The sequence below is a fragment of the Barbus barbus genome (assembly GCF_936440315.1).
Source record: "Barbus barbus genome assembly, chromosome: 10".
Lineage (NCBI taxonomy): Eukaryota > Metazoa > Chordata > Actinopteri > Cypriniformes > Cyprinidae > Barbus > Barbus barbus.
Genome location: NC_136738.1, coordinates 33,514,910 through 33,532,458, shown reverse-complemented (window position 1 = coordinate 33,532,458; position 17,549 = coordinate 33,514,910). Strand labels below are relative to the sequence as shown.

At 45.5% G+C, this 17,549-nt stretch overlaps 1 protein-coding gene across 3 annotated transcripts in view; it reads right to left on the bottom strand.

Annotated features, from left to right (window-relative positions):
- Positions 1-10,537: 10,537 nt before the first annotated feature.
- Positions 10,538-17,549, bottom strand: part of dpp10 (dipeptidyl peptidase like 10) — a 56,621-nt gene continuing 49,609 nt past the window's right edge. For all 3 annotated transcript variants that reach the window (XM_079426927.1, XM_079426929.1, XM_079426928.1), the window contains exons 10-26: positions 16,584-16,681; positions 16,390-16,513; positions 16,209-16,247; positions 15,993-16,100; positions 15,828-15,919; positions 15,024-15,071; positions 14,743-14,864; positions 14,594-14,638; positions 14,399-14,497; positions 14,203-14,272; positions 13,000-13,194; positions 12,808-12,862; positions 12,616-12,715; positions 12,421-12,479; positions 12,268-12,340; positions 11,610-11,683; positions 10,538-11,514 (exon numbers count right to left, since the gene is read on the bottom strand). In XM_079426927.1, coding sequence (XP_079283053.1) covers positions 11,377-11,514; positions 11,610-11,683; positions 12,268-12,340; positions 12,421-12,479; positions 12,616-12,715; positions 12,808-12,862; positions 13,000-13,194; positions 14,203-14,272; positions 14,399-14,497; positions 14,594-14,638; positions 14,743-14,864; positions 15,024-15,071; positions 15,828-15,919; positions 15,993-16,100; positions 16,209-16,247; positions 16,390-16,513; positions 16,584-16,681 — 1,539 coding nt within the window. In that variant the 3' untranslated portion in view covers positions 10,538-11,376. The remainder of the gene's footprint in view (positions 11,515-11,609; positions 11,684-12,267; positions 12,341-12,420; positions 12,480-12,615; positions 12,716-12,807; positions 12,863-12,999; positions 13,195-14,202; positions 14,273-14,398; positions 14,498-14,593; positions 14,639-14,742; positions 14,865-15,023; positions 15,072-15,827; positions 15,920-15,992; positions 16,101-16,208; positions 16,248-16,389; positions 16,514-16,583; positions 16,682-17,549) is intronic.

Genomic DNA, 17,549 nt, shown 5'->3' with positions numbered 1-17,549 from the left:
GGAAACCATGGCAGAGAGATTTGGGGGAAACAGAGACAGACAACACAGGGAGCGCAGAGACAGACAATACAGGGAGAGCATTCATGATCTCAGGGAGCGCGGCAGGGCAGGACGAGGATTCATAGACAGCGTTTTTAGCCGTGACAGGACAGGGCGAGGGTTCACAGACGGCCTCTTGAGCCGTGACAGGACAGGGCGAGAGCTCACAGACGGCCTCTTTGGCCGTGACAGGACAGACAGTGAGTTCAGGGACGGCCTCCGTGGCCGTGACAGGGTAGACAGTGAGTTCAGGGACGGCCTCTGTGGCCGTGACAGGACAGGGCGAGAGCTCACAGACGGCCTCTTTAGCCGTGACAGAACAGGGCGTGAGCTCACAGATGGCCTCTATTGCCGTGACTGGGCAGGACGAGGATTCACAGACGGCCTCTATAGCCGTGACTGGGCAGGACAAGGATTCGCAGACGGCCTCTATAGCCGTGCCTGGGCAGGACAAGGATTCGCAGACGGCCTCCATAGCCATGACAGGGCAGGGCAAAGATTCGCAGACGGCCTCTTTAGCCGTGACAGGGCAGGGCAAGGATTCGCAGACGGCCTCTTTAGCCGTGACAGGGCAGGGAATCGCAGACGGCCTCTTTAGCCATGACAGGGCAGGGCAAGGAGTTACAGACGGCCACTTTAGCCGTGACTTGAGCTACTGGAAGTTCTGGAGTTGCCTCTGTGGGGCGCTCAGGAGGAGCGGGCTCTATGGAGCGCTCGGGAGGAGCGGGCACTCGGGGACGCTCTTGAAGCGCGGACACTTGAGGGCGCTCTTGCAGCGCGGACACTTGAGGGCGGTCTTGCAGCGCGGACACTTGAGAATCAGGAACGGCACTCCAGGCCATGACTGGAGAACTGGATTCTCGGGATCGGCACATCGGGCTGTAGTTTGAGAACTGGATTCTCGGGATTCAGGTACCACCACTTCAGGAGGTTCTGCAGCCGAAGCCGCCACCTCTGGAGACACTGGAGCAGACTCGTGAACAGAAGAGGCCTCAGGAGCAGACTCGTGGACAGGAGAGGCCTCAGGAGCAGACTCGTGGACAGGAGAGGCCTCAGGAGCACAGTGTTTAGCCCACACACTCAAAATGGCGACCGCCATAACGGGAAGCACTGAGGTCAGGGGAACAGTCTCTGTAACAGCCAGGGTTGAGGCCCTGGGAATGCCAGCTACTCGCACCGACATCAGTGATGGGTCCATTACACTGGATATCAGAAATCGAAGGACTGACCTTGAATATGTGGTAACAGCCTCTGGCAGTTCGGCGGAGGCGTGAAGAGACTCTGGCTGGACAGGCGTGACGTGAGCAGACTCTGGCTTGACGTGAGCAGACTCTGGCTTGACAGCGATGACGCGAAGGGGTGCTGTTGCTGCCGCCATTTTGTGAGTGAGTGCGGTGTCGCATTCCTCCGCGACACCCACAGTAAAAGAAGAGCCCACACACGGCAAAGCATAGATGTTATGACACATCGTTAGAATTTAGGAGCCTGATGGCCTGGGGGAAGAAGCTCCTCCTAAGTCTCTCAGTTTTTGCCATCAGGCTACGAAAGCGCTTACCAGATGGAAGCAGAGTGAATAGTCGGTTACCAGGGTGATTTGAGTCCTTGATGATTTTGACAGCTCTATTTTTGCAACGTTTGAGGTAGATGTCCTCCAGAGAGGGGAGAGCAGACCCTAAGATGCGCTCAGCTAAGCTCACAACTCTCTGTAGTGCTTTGCAGTCCTGATTGGAGCTGTTTCCATACCACACTGAGATGCACTGAGTCAATACACTTTCTATGGTCCCTGAATAGAAAGTTTTCAGAATTGCTGGTGAGACCCTGAATTTCCTCAGCTGTCGCAGATGGTACAGTCTTTGCCTGACTTTCTCAACCTGTGTTTGGATGTGTGTAGTCCAAGTCAGGTTCTCGGAGATGTTTACAGCGAGGTACTAGAAGCTACTCACCCTCTCCACAGGGGTCCCACTGATCATAAGAGGAGTGTAGGGCTGCTGCTGTCTCTTCCTAAAGTCCATGATCAGCTCTTTAGTTTTGCTCACATTCAGAGAGAGACCGTTGTCCTGTCACCATGATGTGAGTCTCTCTACCTCATCCAAGTATGCGGTCTCATCATTGTTGGAAATGAGGCCCAGGACCACAGTATCATCAGAGAATTTGATAATAGATGTGGAGCTGTGAGAGGACATGCAGTCATGCGTGTAGAGAGAGTAGAGCAGGGGACTTAGGACACAGCCCTGTGGGGGCTCCTATGTTCAGAGTGATGGAGTTTGAGGTGAACTGGCCAACTTTCACCACTTGAGGTCTGCCGGTGGGTGAGAAAGTCTTGAATCCAGTCACAGAGTGAGGAGTTTAGGCCGAGGTCTGTGAGTTTAGAAGCCAGCTTGATGGGGACTATAGTGTTGAAAGCTGAGCTATAGTCAATGAATAGCAGACTTACATAATTCCCATTGTTGCTGTCAAAGTGTGTGAGGGAAGAGTGGAGGACGTGATAGATGGCTTCGTCAGTAGATCTGTTTGGGCGATAGGCAAACTGAAGAGGGTCCAAAGTATCAGGTATGGAGGAGCAAATGTGGCTCTTTACAAGTCTCTCAAAAACCTTCATGACTATAGATGTGAGGGCAACTGGGCGATAGTCATTCAGGCAAGAGGGTTTATTGTTCTTAGGCATGGGATTATTACGGATTTTTTAAATGAGGTGGGAACCACGGAGGTAGCAAGGGACTCATTAAAGATAGAAGTGAACAAACCAGCGAGCTGATCAGCGCAGGACCTCAGAACACGGCCGGTTATCCCATCAGGTCCGGCTGCTTTCCTGACGTTCTCTTTCTTTAGCACCCTCCGAACCTCATCCTCTGACACGGTGATTACAGGATCATCGCCTGCTGCTTCCTGACGCACTGGACGGCAGAGACGCGACACCGCCATTGCAATCGAAGCGGCCGAAGAAGGTGTTTAACTTGTCGGCCAGCAACGGATCTGCTCTCACCTCCGCGGAGGATTCGTTTCCGAAGGCACAGATAGTCCTCAGTCCCTGCCACATCCGTCGAGAGTCATTGAGCTGGAAATGAGACTCAATTCTCTCTCTGTATCGGTGTTTAGCGGCTCTTACTGAGCGTCGGAGAGTATAGCACGATGCTTTGTACTCGCTCATATTCCCGGTCAGAAGAGCCTCATTGTAAGCGGCAGTGCGTGTGTTAACCGCAGCACGGATTGTTCTGTCCACCCACGGTTTCTGGTTGGAGAATGTCCTTATCGTTATTGTTTCTGTAGCTTGCTCGGTTAGCGTGTTTACAAAGCTTAATGCTGCATCTGTGAACTCGCTGACGTCAGAATAACTCGCCCGGAACATGTCCCAGTCGACGTCATCAAGAGCCGCCTGCAGCATAACCTCTGAGTGGGAGGACCAGCGCGCCACTACTCTCTGCACCGGAGGATCCTGAACGAGCCTTTGTTTGTATTCCGGTGTGAGGAACATTTACATTTATTCATTTAGCTGACGCTTTTATCCAAAGCGACTTACAATTGCTATATATGTCAGAGGTTGCACGCCTCTGGAGCAACTAGGGGGTTAAGTGTCTTGCTCAGGGACACATTGGTGTCTCACAGTGGATTCGAACCCGGGTCTCTCCCACCAAAGGCATGTGTCTTATCCACTGCGCCATCAGCTGGAAGTGAGCGGGCTTTGTAGGCATTCTTAAACTAAGTGTAGCAATGATCCAGTGTATTTGGTCCTCTAGTTGGACAGGATACATGTTGGTGAAAGTTCGGCATGACCCGTCTGAGGTTAGCTTTGTTAAAGTCCCCCGCGATGATAAAGGCAGCGTCAGGATGTTTGTTAATGTAGCCGCTGAGCACATCGTGAAGCTTAGACAAAGCCAAGCCGGTGTCTGCCTGTGGTGGAATGTACACAGCAGTAACAATGATCAATGAAAACTCCCGGGGCAGATAAAATGGGCGGCAAATAATGGAAAGATGTTCCAGATGAGGCGAGCAGGAACGCGACAGAATGGAGATATTCCTGGGATCACACCATTTCTTGTTAATCATGAAACACACTCCTCCACCCCTGGATTTACCGGCCTCTGCTGTTCTGTCCGTCCAAAAAACAGAGAAGTTATCACTTGGCATTACAGCAGTGTCCGGGACCATGGACGAAAGCCACGTTTCTGACAAACAAAGGATGTTACAGTCCCTTATGTCCCGTTGGAAACTAATCCTGGCTCTAAGATCGTCCATCTTATTCTCCAAGGATTGAACATTTGCAAGCAGAATGCTCGGAAGAGGAGGACTATGAGCCCTTTTCCTGAGTCTATCTCGAATCCCGGCGCGTTTCCCGCGGTGTTTCTTGATCCGTCGCCTCGGGGGGTTATTTTTCATCTCTGCGTTCTGAAGAATGTCCAGAGGCCATGCTGGATTCCTGGATAAAGTGTCCTGGAACAGGTTAGTGTAGCGGTTTCCAATGTCCAAAAGTGTTTCTTTGTTATAGGTGATCAGTGCCGATGTGAGATGTGGAAAAAGAGAAAGTAAAACTAAGTAAAAAAGTAGATAAAAACACAATCTTAGCGGAGTGACCTGGACGGCGTCCGAACAAAGTGGCGCCATCTTGTAAAATAATTTTAATAAATAAAGATTCTGAAAGCATTGAAGGAGATCCAATAATAATTGAATATATATTTACAGTAGTAACAACAATTTCTATTTTATTATATATGATTACTATCATGTTTTTAAATATGATGGTTTCATTCTAAACATGGTGATTATCTCTAATATGAGCTTTATTGGCCAAGTATGTTTACACATACAAGGAATTTGTTGTAGTGACAGAAGCTCCACAGTGCAACAGAAAGACAGTAACAGGACAGAACACAGGTAATAAAAACAAAATAACAAGAAATAGCCAATAACCAATGTACAAAGAATAAAAAAATAAAAAAAACACAATATATAATATAGACAACTATGTATGTACAGGTCAAGTATGTGCAAATTAGAAATGAGAAAAATAAAAATAAAATAAAGTGAGTGTGGTGAATGGATAATGTATTAGTTGTGTGTTCCACGTTTATTATTGAGTGTTCATGAGATGCATTGACTGAGGGAAGAAACTGTTCCTGTGTCTGGTCGTTCTGGTGCACAGAGCTCTGTAGCGTTGACCAGACGGTAACAGTTCAAAGAGGTTGTGTGCTGGATGTGAGGGGTCCAGAGTGATTTTGCCAGCCCTTTTGCTCACTCTGGATGAGTACAGTTCTTGGAGAGTTGGGAGGGTTGCACCAATGATTCGCTCAGCAGTCCGGACTACCCTCCGTAGTCTTATGAGGTCAGATTTGGTAGCTGAGCTGAACCAGACAGTTATTGAAGTGCAGAGGATGGATTCGATGATGGCGGAGTAGAACTGTTTCAGTAAGTCCTGTGGCAGGTTGAACTTCCTCAGCTGGCGAAGAAAGTACAACCTCTGCTGGGCCTTCCTGACAATGGAGTCAATGTGAATGTCCCACTTCAGGTCCTAAGAGATGGTGGTGCCCAGGAATCTAAATGACTCCACTGCAGTCACAGTGCTGTTCATGATGGTGAGTGGGGGGAGTGCAGGGGGGTTTCTCCTGAAGTCCACAATCATCTCCACAGTTTTGAGCGTGTTAAGCTCCAGGTTGTTGAGACTGCACCAGACAGCCAGCTCCTTAACCTCCTGTCTGTAAGCAGACTCGTCAACGTCCTGGATGAGGCCGATCAGTGTGGTGTCGTCTGCAAACTTCAGGAGCTTGACAGAGGGGTTTTTAGATGTGCAGTCGTTGGTGTAGAGGGAGAAGAGCAGTGGGGAGAGAACGCAGCCCTGAGGAGCTCCAGTGCTGATGGTTTGAGTGCTGGATGTGAATTTACCAAGCTTTACTAACTGCTGTCTGTCTGTCAGGAAGCTGTTGATCCACTGGCAGACGGAGGTGGGGACGGAGAGCTGAGTTAGTTTATTTTGAAGGGTTTCTGTGATAATGGTGTTAAAAGCAGAGCTGAAGTCCACAAACAGGATCCTCACATAAGTCCCTGGTCTGTCCAGATGCTGCAGGATGAAGTGCAGTCCCATGTTGACTGCATCATCCACAGACCTGTTTGCTCTGTAGGCAAACTGCAGGGGGTCCAGTGATGTCCTTCAGATAAGCCAAAACCAGTCTTTCGAATGATTTCATGGCTACAGACGTTAGGGCCACAGGTCTGTAGACATTAAGTCCAGTAATTTTGGGTTTCTTTGGGACGGGGATGATCAGAATCAGAATCAGAATCAGAATCAGAATCAGAATGAGCTTTATTGGCCAAGTATGTTTACACATACAAGGAATTTGTTGTAGTGACAGAAGCTCCACAGTGCAACAGAAGGACAGTAACAGGACAGGACACAGGTAATGAAACAAAATAACAGGAAATAGCCAATGACCAATGTACAAGCAGCAAAAAAAAAAAAAAAAAAAAAGAAATACACAATATATAATATATAATATAGGCGACTATGTATGTACGGGTCAAGTATGTGCAAATTAGAAATGAGAAAATAAAATAAGTGAGTGTGGTGAATGGATAATGTATTAGTTGTGTGTTTTACGTTTATTTATTGAGTGTTCATGAGATGTATTGACTGAGGGAAGAAACTGTTCCTGTGTCTGGTCGTTCTGGTGCTCAGAGCTCTGTAGCGTCGACCAGATGGTAAAAGTTCAAAGAGGTTGTGTGCTGGATGTGAGGGGTCCAGAGTGATTTTACCAGCCTTTTTGCTCACTCTGGATGAGTACAGTTCTTGGAGAGTGGGGAGGGTTGTACCAATGATTCGCTCAGCAGTCCGGACTACCCTCCGTAGTCTTCTGAGGTCAGATTTGGTAGCTGAGCTGAACCAGACAGTTATTGAGGTGCAGAGGATGGATTCAATGATGGCAGAGTAGAACTGTTTCAGTAAGTCCTGTGGCAGGTTGAACTTCCTCAGCTGGCGAAGAAAGTACAACCTCTGCTGGGCCTTCCTGACAATGGAGTCAATGTGAATATCCCACTTCAGGTCCTGAGAGATGGTGGTGCCCAGGAATCTGAATGACTCCACTGCAGTCACGGTGCTGTTCATGATGGTGAGAGGGGGGAGAGCAGGGGGGTTTCTCCTGAAGTCCACGATCATCTCCACCGTTTTGAGTGTGTTAAGCTCCAGGTTGTTGAGACTGCACCAGACAGCCAGCTCCTTAACCTCCTGTCTGTAAGCAGACTCGTCACCGTCCTGGATGAGGCCGATCAGTGTGGTGTCGTCTGCGAACTTCAGGAGCTTGACAGAGGGGTCTTTAGATGTGCAGTCGTTGGTGTAGAGGGAGAAGAGCAGTGGGGAGAGTACGCAGCCCTGAGGAGCTCCAGTGCTGATGGTTCGAGTGCTGGATGTGAATTTGCCAAGCTTTACTAACTGCTGTCTGTCTGTCAGGAAGCTGTTGATCCACTGGCAGACGGAGGTGGGGACGGAGAGCTGAGTTAGTTTATTTTGAAGGGTTTCCGGGATAATGGTGTTAAAAGCAGAGCTGAAGTCCACAAACAGGATCCTCACATAAGTCCCTGGTCTGTCCAGATGCTGCAGGGTGAAGTGTAGTCCCATGTTGACTGCATCATCCACAGACCTGTTTGCTCTGTAGGCAAACTGCAGGGGGTCCAGTAAGGGTCCAGTGATGTCCTTCAGATGAGCCAAAACCAGTCTTTCAAATGATTTCATGGCTACAGACGTTAGTGCCACAGGTCTGTAGTCATTATGATGGTGGAGCGTTTGAAGCATGAGGGGACTTCACACAGCTCCAGGGATCTATTGAAGATCTGTGTGAAGATGGGGGCCAGATGATCAGCACAGATTTTTAGGCAGGCTGGTGACACACCGTCTGGACCAGGTGCTTTCCTTCTTTTGTTCTTCCTGAAGACCTGGCACACATCATCTTCGCTGATTTGAATTGTAGGTGTGGGGAGAGGGGTTGCTGGAGGTGTGAATGGTTGTGTGAAGAGGTGTTCAGGACGGGTGTGGGGTGATCGTTCAAAACGACAAAATAACTTGTTTAAGTCGTCTGCCAGGTGTTGATTCTCCAGAGTGCTGGGGGATGGTATCTTGTAGCTGGTGATGTCCTTCATTCCTATCCACACTGAAGCAGGATCACTGGAAGAGAATTTGTTCCTGAGCTTGTCAGAATAATTCCTCTTTGCCACTCTGATCTCCTTTTCCAGTGTGTATTTGGCCTGTTTGTACAAAACTTTATCCCCCTTTCTGTGAGCATCTTCTTTGGCCTGACGGAGCTGTCTGAGTTTGGCAGTGAACCATGGTTTGTCATTATTGTAGAATAGATGAGTCCTGGTAGGAATGCACATGTCCTCACAGAAACTGATATAAGATGTTACAGTCTCTGTGAGCTCGTCCAGATCATTTGCAGGCTTGTAGATCCCGCTCTGTTTCGTTAGTCCATCTTTTAACAGATCTTAATACAGGCTTTGCAGACTTAAGTTTCTGCCTGTAGGACGGAATAAGATGAACCAAACAGTGATCAGAGAGTCCTAAAGCTGCTTGTGGAACCGAGTGATATGCGTCCTTTATTGTTGTGTAACAGTTATCCAATATATTACTGTCTCTGGTGGGACATGTGATGTGCTGTCTGTATTTTGGCAGCTCGCGGGAGAGATTTGCTTTATTAAAGTCCCCGAGAATGATTAAAACAGAGTCTGGGTGTTGATGCTCACTCTCTGTGATCAGATCAGTGAGTTTCTGTAAAGCTGTGCTCACGTGCGCTTGCGGTGGAATGTAGACACTCACGAGAATGAACGAGCAGAACTCCCGCGGCGAATAGAACGGCTTGCAGTTAATGAAGAGCAAATAATATGGACACCCAACGTAATGATATTTACCATCTGAATCTAACCATGTCATGTCAACAAATGGAAAAGTCAGCCATCTATTAACTATCATGTTAATTACTGTACACCTTTAGCCCCAACAACAATGGTGCTTTTTAACCCCAAATACCATACTTTTACATATTCTTTTATTATTTAAAAACTGTTGCTTTAATTATCTTAAACAAAACATATTCATGAGTTAGTGGATAGATGTGCTGCAGCCCAGCCAGTCTTCACATGTAATGCTGCTAACATCAGGAAAAAAAACCATAAGATCACTGAATAGAACAAAACTCAACCTCAAACTCTTCAACAAAATATGGCTGGAATATGTGTAGATATATAATACAATATGTGTAAGCACAGTCTTATCTATAGTAACAAAGGTTCAAGGAGTCTCTTTTAATCAGGAAATACATTTTCATCATATTTTTAAGGAATAAAATGTTATATAAATCAGATGAATATTATACAACCTCAAGAAAAATAAATGTAAAGTTTACTGCTGTATTAGTGTGATGTGAGAGCTTGTCACTAAAACAGTCTTTATGATAGTTTTGGTGCAACTTTATTTGAAAATATTCTTGTTGTCACATTCTGTTGATACATAAAAAATGATTTCCACTAAACTGAAGTTACAATGCATTCCCATACAGGAATTAAATACTTACAGAAACTGCGGTCAGGAATAATCAATGAGCTCATTTTTCCTCGACGGACTCCAATCCTTCAGATATACATTCCATAAAGGATGAACATTAAACAGTTAATAAACAATGAACCAATAATGAACTGACTTTAAAAGAAAAAAATACTGTTACTATTTTGCTCTTTTCAGAAGAATTGAATTTTGTTTGCATCATTGAAAGACCATTTTCCTGATCAACACTGTGAAGCTGCTGTGACACAATCTGTATCATATAAAGCACTGTATAAATAAAGGTGACTTGACTTAGACAATGCAATGAAGCATTTTAAGATGATTTTGTTTGCTTTATGTGTATAACCAGATTCATTTTCTGCATAAAACCCATGCAAATGTTCCCACTGCCACTGGCTGGAAATGAAAAGATCCTGTCTTGATATGAACTACTTGACATGCCAAATTAAACAGCAAACTGCTGGTTTTGTCTCAGTATTTATTCATGTTTTCAGGACCAGTGGATGAGGGACAATCCTACAGATACAAGAGTATTTTTATGACATTTTATGATCAGCACTTATGAGCTTGAGAAAGGTCACTGCTTGCTGCCAAGGAAAGAACGGTCAGACAGATTTAGAGCGACACCAGGGTGAGTAAATAACCAATGAACTGCCATTTTCAGTGATGTTCAGTAGCACATCTTCACCTGCAGCACAGCGGTTAATGGAGACACCTGACCCTCACAGGACAGATTCCTGATCCAGCAGTCCTGAAATCAAGAAATAACAGACATCCAAAGTAATGCAAATCAAAGCATGTCTTTTTCGAATAACTGAGCTGAAGTATGCAGCATTCATTCACTCCAGGCTGTCTGTGAATGTGTTCTCATAATCGTGCCATCGTTCTGATGTTTGCAGTCGCTCCTGCTGTATGACTCTGATGGTAAAATATAGCACATCAAAATGAAACTGTGCTGTTTTTGGACTAGTTGTTTATTTATAGACATGACTGTTATAACTAGAGGACAATAACAATCAACCCAAACCCCTCACCCCACCCACCAACAGTAAAACTAAACAGTCAGCAATACAAATAAACTGATCCAAAACAGTCTGAGCGGATCCGTCTGATGAATGTCCAAAAATACATCTGTGTGCCCTCTTCTGTCCAGCACACAGCAGCACCGTCCCATAATGCACTGCACATACACACAGAGCGTCATGCAGGTGTGCTGCCGAGGCCTCGCTCTCTTCATAAACATCCTCCAGCTTTCAATGAATGGAATTACGCTTCTTCCCAGCGAGTGGAGAAACGGTGAGAAACACAGCTCCTCTGGAAGGTGACAACATACCGAGAGACAGAAAGTGGCAAAAGAAGTGAAGCAAAGCAAAAGGACCATGCAATGACTGGAGCAGCTCCACCCGACAGTCTGTGCTGTGATTGGCCAATGTATCCGCCAATCAGAGATCTTAGTGATTTATGATATGTGAAATATTCCAATCCATTTGCAGGGATAATGATCCATAGGCCAGAAACACTCGCTCTGTCTCATACACACACACACACACACACAAAACGTTTTAAAGCATACATCCGTCCTAACAGTTACACACATGCATATATACATGTTCACTCACTCGCACACACGCACGCGCACACACACACACACACACACACACACACACACACACTCACTCCTGGCTCTCTGTTTATCTGATTGTTCTCTGGATGTTTGTCCAGTGTGTTTCATTGTCCTGATGTGTGTGTGTGTGTGTGTGTCAGTGTCTGCGTGTATTTCCATGTTGCGTCTCATCTTCACTCTACTCTTCCTCTTCCTCCTCCTCCTCAATGATGGGAAGCACCTCCTCCTGCAGGCATGATCTGAAGTAGCTGCTCAGTGTTGAAGCCGCATGCCGCTGGCTGCTCTTAGACAAGAAATGACCTTCGTCTGGATAAATCTGAAGAACAACCATCCAGAAAACCATCAACAAACTAGACTACAGTCAAGCATTGATAAACAAAGACACACTGATGCTGAAACAGTGTTCAGTACCTGCAGTGTGTAATTCGCGCCCACTTTCACCAGGTTCTTAATGAGCTCGGCCGTGTGCTGGAAGTGAACATTTGCTGCAGGAAACAGAATTTGAGAGTTTGAAGACTGGCTCAATAACAGAGTAATACGATCAAATGATCCGCTATGAGAGGTCGTTTCTACTGTGAATATAACGACATCACCTCAAGTCTCCAAAAATAGTTACAAGAAAAACAAGCAAGAATATTCTACACACACTCGCACACACACACAGACACTTACATACAAACACACACACACACACACACACACGTTTGTTTTTGTGAAAAGTGGGAACATCCCATAGGCGTAATGGTTTTTATACTGTACAAACTGTATGTGCTATTGCCCTACACCTACCCTACACCTAAACTTAGCCCTCACAGGAGACTGTGCATTTCTGCTTTCCCCCAAAAAACCTCACTCTGTATGATTTATAAGCGTTTTGAAAAGTGGACACATGGGCAATGTCCTGAAAAGTCACCTTCACCTTGTAATACCCGTGTCATACCTGTGTCATTATACAAATTTATGATTTGTCACAAAAACGCACACACACACGCACTCTCTCTCTCACACACGCACTCATTCACACACACACACACTCACTCACACTCACACACACTCCGGTGTCACTGACCGTCTGCAGTGGCGTGCAGCAGCATGAGCGTCTGCTCTCTGAAACCCTGTGGATTCTGCAGCACACTGGAGAACTAGAGACACGCAGTCTGTCACTAACATCTCAAACACATTCCAGCAGAGTCTGAGTCTAAAACAACTAACCAGCACCAACCTGATATCTGCTGTCGTCCTGAAGAGGGACACCCAGATAGCGCTCAGAGAAGGCCGAGGCTGAGAGAGAGAGATACACAGAGAGACACAGAGAGAGAGAGAGGTCAGATTCATTCACAGAACCACAGAATCACGGGTCTTCTAAATACACATCAGTGTGAAGCCTCACATAATCACAATCACATCAGTAACTTACCGTACAGACTCCAGTCCGTCACAGGAGACATGGCTGCTGCGCATTTAAACAAGTTCTCTGTGGATTTAATCAGCAGGAGTGCGACATATCCTCCATAACCCTGCAGAGCGACACAAACACACGGGTTTATAAACCTGACGGTTTTCATCAGTGTTTCTTCTGTTACAGCAGCTGTGTGGGATTGAGTCCTACCCGGCCAAACACAGCAATCCGGGTTCGATCGATGTATGGAAATTTCAGCAGATACCTGGAAGAAAAGCACGACTATGTTAGCATGTTTCACAACCGTGTGTGTGTGTAGATCACCCAGACAGAGCCTGAGAGTGACAGAAGGGTCATTTCTGACCAACTGATAGAAGGAAAAAAGCAGGTAAAGGTTCTTACTCGACAACGGCCAGCTGATCCTGCAGCTCCACGGATCCCAGACGCCTGTGCACTTCATGTAACAGCTTCTGACCCTGGAAGCCACTTCCCCTGCCGTCCAGACGAGCTACGATCACATTGTCTGAACTGACCAGCACTGAGTCCCAGTCCAGTGAGTAACGGTCATTCACCTGCTGACCACCGGGGGCAGCGTCACTGATGAACACAGAGAAAACCCTGATAAACACTGAGTCCTGGTCCTGGTCCAGGACCAGCATCACACAAACGAAACACATCATTCCTGATTATAGCTTCCATGATCCACCTCTGATATAAAATAACGTGCCATCTGGTCAAGTGTGTTTGCAGCGCCTTTCAAATTCAGCCTGAGAAACGTGTGTGACACCATTTCTACTCACAAAGAGTCGTTCAGTGCACATTTCACTTTAAAAATCCTCCTTATCTGCACATCACAGGGTGTTAAATCAAAACCACTCAAACATCCCCATGAACCAATGCAAATGACAGATCTAATAGTACCAGATGAACAAAACCTCTATCCTCTAAGTAAAGCATAGAGGTATTTGTGAAAGTAATCCACAAATATTTCCAAAAAACATGACATCATGGCAGAATTCAAAGATACTTCTTTTTGCTTGCAACTGACATTATAGTTAAGGGCAAACAACCAATCAACATCTTTGCATCACTGCTGTACACTGCTGTATAGCAGCATCTGTTATTTATTCTAAAAGACCCGAACAATCAAGAGTCTCTGTGTGCCGTTCAGCTGATTCAGTGGAGGAAATCAAAGACAGAAATGCTGCAGGTGCTCCTGGAAATGTCTATGAAACGTTCAGTTGCTTTTGTGTCAAGCTTATAAATGGCGTGACATGCAGAGAATGAGCAAAGTTCAGGACGCAGTGAAGGAGATTCTGACTTCAGTGATCCGGATGAAGGACAATGTATGCTTGAGACTGAGTCGTACAATGACTTTTATGTTCGAGCAAAATAGAGCAATTTTGTAATGCTCTAGTCATATAGTGTATTTCTCTCAGGCCTCCAAACAAAATATAAGAAACCTGAAAACCAGCAATATATTAATGTGCAAACGAACGCTTTGAACTGCAGTCTTTCTAACTACAAACTCCCTCCATCTTTAACAGACCTGAACACACACACACACACACTCTCACACACACACACACACACACATCTTCTTACATCAGCAGCAGAAGTGCGTAATTGCGGGACTCAGAGAAATCGGGTGGATAGGCGATCTTCAGTGGCAATTCTGCAAAAACACATGAAGAACAGACCAAAGATCTATCAAATATCTTCAAGGGCATAAAGTCTGTTTCAGTGCAGGAGATCCAGCACTAACTGAGCGTGTTTATTGGTGAACGGAGCGGCACGTTACCGAAGTGGTCGGTCTGGACGCTTCTGTACTCCAGCAGCTGGATTCGCTTGTATCTGAGAACAGCTCTCAGCACAGAGTTATTCTCAAGGATATAATAATCTGACAAGAGATCAACACATCAGGACATGATTTCAGTTTTTAACGTAGAACAAGGCGGACAGACGTACAGAAGAATTCATGAAAATAATGGCTCACTGGCTGTGTTCAGAGTGTGTATGATCACTGTCGGCGCTCCTGGACCTGCAGGAAAACCAAACACTTCAACCACAACCTGTGCTAGTTTGACGAGGGGTGAAAGGTCACTCGTCAGGTCTGTGAGAGTAAATAATAAACGGTCTTCATACCTTTGCAGTGCAGCAGGACGTGTTGATTAGTGGGGCTGAAATCAGCACTGAAGAACGTGCAGTGAGCTTTATTCAGCTCACAGGTCAGACACCGGCGTGGAAACAGGCCCCCTGTGGACACACTGCACACAGAACAGACCAATCAGAGGTCTGCTTTCCTGCTGAACTCACTTTACTATCAAACACGACCCACGCTTATTAAATCAGGACACAGTGCTGAAGTATTTCATGAATCTGAGGTTTAACTCTGAGGAACGGACACAAACACACGTGAATCTCACCTGAAGAGCTGCCGGCGGGTCGAGGAGCCCTCAGTGCTCAGAAAAAATCTGCATCAGAACAAACAGACATTTACAGTGCCTTTAAAACACTGTGATCATGTGGAACTTTCCCTTCGTCCAAATACCCACACTTGAGCACTTGACTACTTAAATGACATATTTCCTGTATTTGGGCCAAGTGTTTAAATGAGGTGTGTGTCGAACTTTTCATTACCTGATGGGACACACTCACGCAAGCGTTGACAAATCTATATTTTTATTTTAAATGCTTTGCATTTTAAAATTTACTTCTAAATGTCTGTTCAGTAGTCCCTATAAACATGACACAATTTAATTTGCGGTGCTTCTAATTAAGTGAGAAAAAATTTAGTTGCAAATGTTATGCAAAAATATCACCACTACATCTTTGCACCAATAATAAATGCAACATTTTGTTTTTCTACCAAAGTATATGTAATATCTAATTATTACATTATTATTTAACTTACACTGGAAAGGCTTCTATGACCTCTTGCGAGATCTCGGTAAAAAAAGTCTCACCATTTATTTCTAGATCATGATGCATGACGGGATGCATGATGTAATACTCCGGAGCAGTATTGGAGATGCGCTTTAGCGTTTTTAAGACCTGGGACAGTCTTGTGCACGCGCTCAAGTGGCCAAGAGCTCAAGTGTGGGTATTTGGACAATGCAACAGTTAGATCAGGTTTGCATTATTTGATATTGGAAATGTGTATTGGGCTGTAGAGAGGCCTGGCTTTCATGTGAAGTACTGAACTGAGTTCACGCTCATGTTTTACTCACATGCTCTGGCTGTTCTCATCGTAAGCCAGAATCTGCGTCACCTCCCAGTTCCCTGATGTAAGGTGTCGCAGCTCGTTCTGATCCACACGCGCCTGCAGAAACACAAACACGCTACAGATCACAGACCCAGACGCATCTGCGCCGCTCACTGCTGCTGGCCTGTACCTGAGCGGTGAACATGGCCACGTGCTGGAAGTCTCCTCGCCCTCCCTGCTTTACCGGCACCGTCAGGAAGAAACGGCTGCCGTCTCGAGAGAAGAACGGCTCCTGATTCTGCAGAAGCAGCCGAGGGACACCAGATTAAACTCAAGTGACAGAATATCTTCTAGATGTTTAATGAAAATAGATGTTTAATGAAGTAAACATCTTGCAGAGATTCACCTGTCTGGAGAGCCAAACTTCTGATGTTTCCTCATGCCTCTGAAAAGAAACAACACCATCATCATCACCATCATGACGACAAAGTCAGAGACAAATTCATTATGTGAGTGTGTGTGTGTGGTTGCGTGAGTGTGTGTGTGTGTGTGTGTGTGTGTATTTGTGTGCGCGTGCGTGTGTGTACCTTGATGCAGGCTCCAGTGGTGGAGTCGCAGACGGTCAGTATAGAGATGTTCTGTGCTCGGTTTAACCATCGCACTGCTGTCTTGGTCTTACTGATCCACTTCACCATCACCACATAGTGCTCCCTACAGAGACAGAGAGCGTCAGATCATCTTCTGAGTCTCCGGCGCAGATCCGAACACACTAATGCCATACCTGAGCTTGAGCTCATCTGGTGGTGTGAGTTCAAGAGTGTGTGTCGGTCCGTACAGATTGACCACAAACAGTTTCACCATGGGATTGGGCTGCCCAGCCTGAAAACACAACACACATTTATAAAACAGTTATAAAAACATGAACTGTGCCAATAATTCAGTATTTGCACCAAGGACAGAGGACAAAAGAAATCTGACATTTCCTTCAACATACCACCGTCCGTGTCTCTAAACAATTGAGTCACACTTCAAAATGTCAGAATGTCACTCAAGTAGGTAATAAGAAATCAAAGAAAGTGTCTATATCAATCCCATCATGCATGAGACTCAGCGGACTATCTGAGCGATGCTGTGCTCCAATCAATATCCTACATGGACACATCAGAGCTGTTCACACTGAACTAGTTAACTCTGGGTCACTCTACAGCCTGCTTAACGGAATCCAAACAGAATTTTGTTTCATGTTTCAATGTTGCTCGTACTTGGGTTAGCAGTTAATTGTGGTCTTTGTAAACTGAAGTTTCACATTGTACCTTTCTAAACGCTGGGTTAACGATCTTATTTGCAGCAACTGGACGAATGCAGCATTCGACTCTAGCTTCCCACATCTTCATATTATATATTGTACATTACTATAAAATATTTTCCCTGAGTGAACGTTTTGGATTATAAAGAAAATAATAAAATGGTCTATTCACTTCAGTTCACATTTCTTGTCTATGCCACACTTTTCTGTGACTGTCAAAACATGCAATTGGGAGTGAACACTGAATTGTTTCACAATGTACATTTGGCATCAAAATACAGGGTACACTGCAAAAACTGCTCTGGGTTAAAAGCAGGCTTTAGTAAGGCAATGCAGAATTTCCCTGTTATTTCACCCTTTTGATACTTTATGCTCATTTTACATTCAATAATGCCATTCGTGTCTTTAATTCCTAACCACGTGATACACAATCTGGACAAA